General features: G+C 35.0%; 1 protein-coding gene across 1 annotated transcript; it reads right to left on the bottom strand.

The window, feature by feature from the left end:
• Nucleotides 1–3458: 3458 nt before the first annotated feature.
• LOC103310067 lies at nt 3459–3911 on the bottom strand. The gene has a single exon (XM_008187158.1). It carries the CDS (start codon nt 3909–3911, stop codon nt 3459–3461), a length of 453 nt encoding a protein of 150 aa, XP_008185380.1.
• Between the last annotated feature and the right edge of the window lie 1945 nt (nt 3912–5856).

Below are 5856 nucleotides of genomic sequence, written 5' to 3'. Positions count from 1 at the left end.
CCGCCGCGCTGCCGTCGGACTAGGAGAATCTTGGCAACACTGTTAAGCGCGCGCGCCCGTCACTGACAGGTCGGCTACAGAACGGGACCACCGACTTGCTGCTGCGGTGGTTGTGCTACGTGCACTCGTGCCCCACGCGCGCGCCACTTCTGGTGTCTAACGGCAATATTATTATGTAGTATACCTGATATACGTATAATAATATTATAATATTTTTATCATAAAATATTCACACACGCGTTATTATTAATATTTACACGATCGTGACGTAAATTATCATATAAATTATTTTTATATTTATTTTTTTAAATAATAAAATGATTAATATAATATTATCGTAATATTCGTGCGATTATAATATACATCCGGCTCGGCCTAGTGTAGTTCACCTAACATTTCATTATTTTTATTATGGGTTTTAGATTGTGAACTGAGAGATGAATGTATTGGTTTTACAATTACATGTTTTATTTTTTATTAGTTTGCATCTGACATCTGTCATCGCCTATTCAACTTTGAAGGCAGTTTACTGGTTTCTGGTAGCAAGTGCTGAACTATAGCAGTGGTTCTCAGCCGGTGAACTGCAATCTGGCATTCTGGCTTAAGAGATCAGTATCGTTCAGATGTGTCTCGAAATTATTGAAAATATATAATATTCTATTATATAAACAGAATTTTTTTAAAATTTTTCCCAAATTATTCTGTTACTTTCCGTTAAACTATGTATCAATGTAGCATTCCATATCCTTTTTTACCAGTACGTGCTTATATAAACAGCTTGGGGGGCAGCAAAATCCTTAATACGCCACTGTCCCTCGGTAGTTATTACTTATTACAATCTTGTGAGGTGCTTCCTTTTTTATGAAGGTTTTTATCATAGGTGTTTTCCATTCTTTCGATATTTTTTCAGATTTCCATCCAGACCTATCAGTTTCCATTACTTCATCAACAATTCCTCTGCTCCATTTTTTAGTAGTTTTACTTGGACTTCGTCCCTGTCTGGTGATTAATGATTTTTAGCATTTTTACCTGAAGCTTCCATTACGTTTTTTTAGATTTACTCTCATCCATATGTATTGTCTGCTTTAGTGTTAGCGTTGATATTCTTGGATTAATAATTCTAAATTCCTTTACCATATAGATGATTAATTTATGCATACCAAAGACAGTTCCTAATCTGTGAATCTATGATCATGTTTGCAGTTTGCACTTTCCAAAATAGTTGTTTATGACACCTTTGTTGTTCCAGTATATTTCTCTCGAATTTCATTTTAAGCCATACACTTCATCTTGTATTTTTCTGTTTCCCTTAATAGATTTGTGGTTGCTTATTCATTGTACAGTGTCCTTATACGTCCCATGAAACAAAAAATAATACCAATTTCTAGTATCCAGTCCTTCTCAAAAATGAGTGAATTCATTCATATGATATATAAATACCTACCTATATAATATTATAATATTACATGGCGGTGACAGAAAGTAACATTACCATACGAATAAAAACAACAGAGCATGCTCAGTGCATAGTACGCGGTGGCGACTCTGCGACTACAGACAAATTGTAACAAGAGAACGAGCTCATGACTGGACTATCATTTCGCAGGCGAATACACGCGACTAGCATGAACAACATGGTGTGAAGTAACGCGAGCGAATAGCGATAGTCCGGTCTGGCGTGAGCTCAAACAACATATAGGGCTTCTATACAAATTTCATTTCTCAATAAATGGAATTGAATGAAAGGAGTTTCACGGAAATCGGAACATCACACGTAGTCTGGCTCTTAATTAAGTTGTCAAATACTTACATTCGAGACACGGTACAAGCGTCTCATATCCTGGCACTTATTTGAGTTGTCCATGTAAGGTTCGGTGTCGTATTGAGTTTTTAACCTCCGGCATAGATATGCACAGCACTTAGTTGAGTTATCCGGTTATATTTCTGGGCGCACCCAAATAATACACAGATAAGTTATTATTTGGGAAAGTGACGCCGTGTGAACACCACCTACACTGGAGTGTAACAACATAGCATCATGGACGCCGTACCATCCTTCAGCAGCATAAACCAACTTCTCGGAACGGACAGCATCTCGATGCATCGAAGATCCGGATCAAGACCTAGGACGTGGTGATACCTCACAACAACGATGAATCGGATCCATACCCGGAACTTGGTAATATGTCGTGACATTGGCGGATCAAATCAACATTCAGGACTTGGTGACAGATCGAGGCTACTTCGAAAGATCAACGACGACCTACCAGGATGATAACAGTTTCCCGGTTCACCACGGGCAAGTTCGTGGGCCAACCATTATATAAATACGAATTGTTATTTTTGTATATTTTATGTAAAAAGTAGAGGATAATGTAACAGTTAGTAAAACTGTATTGTAAATAGTAATGTAAGTAAGGTTAGTTATTACAGTGCAAAGAAGCACATTATTCTTCTGTTCCCTATGTCAAGTTAATAAAGCACCATTATGTAAACCTCATGTCTCGTGTACACTTTATTAAATTGGCGACGAGAGAAAATCGTTTAATCGTGAGTGCGTGCTCGGGTGGTCTGTGAAATTCTTGTTCGTTATATATACTGGTAATGTGGCGGAGTTTGGCGGCTCTATGAAGAAAAGCTTGAGCAATATTTTTTGGCCAATGGTATAGAAGAACAGCTTAAGGTACCAGTTATCTGTCGGTAATGAATCGAGATCGTATAAAATTGTTAAGGAATTAAGCGATCCAATATTACCAAAGAAAAGGTCATTTAGTGATATTTGTGACTTACTTAAAGGTAATTTTACTTCGACTGTACCAGTTTTCCGAAGAAGAATGGAATATGCATATAACCAGTTGTTATTAGATGACGAAACTAGTAAGTTGCTTGCGTGGAGCACCCATAAAGGAATATTTTTAGTTAAACGTTTACCATATGGTACTAAGCCTGCATCTGCTGTGTCTCAAAAGATTATAGAAAAAGTGTTGTTGAACTTTTTAGATGGCGTTATTGTAAAAGTAGCAACTGTCAAAGAATATACAAAAATTTAGAAAATGCTTTAGTTAAACTAGGAGAAGCAGCGTTTAGAATAAATTTTAAAAAGTGTTAGTTCTTAGAAATATGTTATTCGAGTCATATGATTAACTAGCTGACCCGACACGGCGTTGCCCGTGTGTTAGTTTCTTTTTTGGCATTTTCATAGGCCGTGCGTAAGTGTTTAATTTAATTGTATTGATAGTACTAATATTACGTGGAATTCACAATTTAATTGTGTGTGTGTGTGTGTGTGCGCGCGCGCGTTTTAGTAATTGTTATAGCACTATTTCGATATGATAACATATATTTATAGGTTGTGAATATTGTTTTTATTTTATTATTATTATTATTATAGCACCTCCTTATAGACTACATTGGTTGTTCTTCCGTTTGGGGCAAGAATGACTAAGATTGTAGGTGAACTACATCTGGAGCATGCCACATAAAATTGCCCATGCGTAATGCGTAAAGCAGTCATCACTCAAGTCAATTCCTGCTATCTTCAACGACTGCCTTTGCGACTTATTTATAGTCATTGCAAAAGATACCTTGATAGGAAACTGCAGTCTTTTAAATTCGAATGGATAGTTTGATGATAAAAGTGGTATACGTGGTATAAGCGTTGATTCTCCTTGAGCACAGCCTGTAATTATTATTGCCTCAATGAAATTGTTTTGGAGTGCTTTCACGCACAGTCTAGTACCATTGCAGAGTTTGGGTGGATGAAGATTTCGCAACAGCATAATTGGAGTTCCTACTTTAAAGACTAACTTATGTGCTGGAAAACCAGGGGGATTAAGTGCGTTGAGAAACTCCACAGGATAGTGAACTGCGTCATCTGTCTTCAGTACCATGTCTATAGACTTATACTCCATTTCTATCCCCTTAAGTGATTTTAGAAGAATTTCATTAATCACAGCTGCCCTGTCATTTTTCCATTGATTTGTTTTTTATATCGGCGATATCAGTATAAATTTGAACTATGAGTTCTTGTAGTGTTGTAACTACTAAACCTAAATCCTTAGTGATAACCTACTTACCAGCTAACTTTTACTAAAACTCTAATAAATCTCCATCTCCTATATTGATTAGAAGTTCAGAGAATTTTCCAGCTGTGACATCACCTCCCAGGTGGACCCTCATATTCTTGTTGAGAGAAAGTTGTTCTATTAACGGCTATAAATAAGAAGCTTTTATGCAAGCCTTAACTTCATCTGCTCGACTTCCTCTTGGTATAACTGGTAGAGTTTGCTTAAAGTCTCCAGTTAAAAGAACAGTTACTCCTCCCATCACTTCATTATTACTTCTTATATCTTTTAGAGATCTATAAAGTGCCTCAAAACCTCTTTTGTGCGCCATAGTGCTTTCATCCCAAACAATAAGCTTACAATTGCACTTTGGCTATATTACTTTGTTTTGGTATATTACACATTGGCGTTTCTATGTTAATGAGATACAGAGGAAGTTTGAATGCTGAGTGGGCCGTCCTCCCCCCCTCCAAAAGCGTAGCAGCAATACCAGAAGATGCAACCGATAATTTTCCTTGACACATTTTTTTACATAAGTAAAAAACCAAATCAGGTAACAATTTACCGAAAAAAAACCGAAACCTAAATGTTAGTTTTTCTGGGAATCGAAACCAAAATTTTAGTTTTACTAGGAACCGAATAGGAACCGGAACCGTAAAAATCATCAAAGTTCCAGTCCCTGCCTCGGATACGCTTCACCAACTGATTTTACCAGTCGAATTCCGCGGTTTAACATTAGTTTAACTATATTGTAATAAGGTCCCTTAATGTGTTGGCTTTATTTGCACGTCACCGATCAATACAATAATCCTGCCATATAAGGTTATCGATGAACTGAGCATCCAAAAAAATAGAAAACGGGATTTTGTTTGTATTATAAAGCAATTTTTTTTGTTTATCGTATTAAACACGGGATTTTCGTTAATATGAATTTATAATAAACGCTATTAGGTACTAAACAATTTGTACTAAACAATTCTTATTTCACCTTGATCCACACCAATCTCAACAAGTTAGGGGCTTTTAAAAATGTATTTTATATTAGTATTTATTGAGTGTACCTATTATTATATATTTCATCACCCCCTATCAAAATTCCTAAATACGCCACTGCAGTAAATCACCATGTTCTTCAAAAACATGATCAATTGTTTTGTTAAAAACTGGTACTGCTCCAACACAATATGTTCCGAGATATACATAGGCGCAAATAGGGGGGATTAGGGGGTATTAGCACCCCCAATTTTAAAATTAGCACCCTCTAATAATTTATGTGTATATGTGTCAAAACTTCTCCTTACAACAACAAAAAAAACAGTTTATCATCAGACATGAGGGTATCAGAGTATAATGAATGAAACAATGAACTCGACAATTGTCATTTTTTCGAATTCAAATCTATTTAGAACATTTATCATTATTTTCCAATATCACTACTAAACCCGATCGTTGTGGTCGGTTATATAATATATTATTATCAGGTGTCAAGTTATAGCTTATTATAGTTTATAATAGTTTATTATAGTTTCAAATATATTATATAAAAAATTATTTATATATTTTAATTAGGTACTTATTTTTTAACATTGAAAATAAAAAATAAAAAATTTGATTTCAATTTTTTTAGATATATTCAAAATAGCCAATTTGTGAATCTGATTATAAAAACAATAATTTTGATACTAAAAACATTTATCTAAGTCAAGTAGTTTATTTTTGGAATTGTTGATATATCAATATTTTTTTTGGAAATTTGCTGACATGAGTATATTAATTCTTAAATTATTTACTA

This window comes from Acyrthosiphon pisum, chromosome A2 (assembly GCF_005508785.2).
Source record: "Acyrthosiphon pisum isolate AL4f chromosome A2, pea_aphid_22Mar2018_4r6ur, whole genome shotgun sequence".
In the NCBI taxonomy this organism is placed as follows: Eukaryota; Metazoa; Arthropoda; class Insecta; order Hemiptera; family Aphididae; genus Acyrthosiphon; species Acyrthosiphon pisum.
This window is presented reverse-complemented; position numbering and strand designations above follow the sequence as displayed.

Excerpts from the sequence above, each read along its gene's own strand:
- LOC103310067 (XM_008187158.1), bottom strand. The coding sequence starts at position 3,911 with ATGGAGTATAAGTCTATAGACATGGTACTGAAGACAGATGACGCAGTT.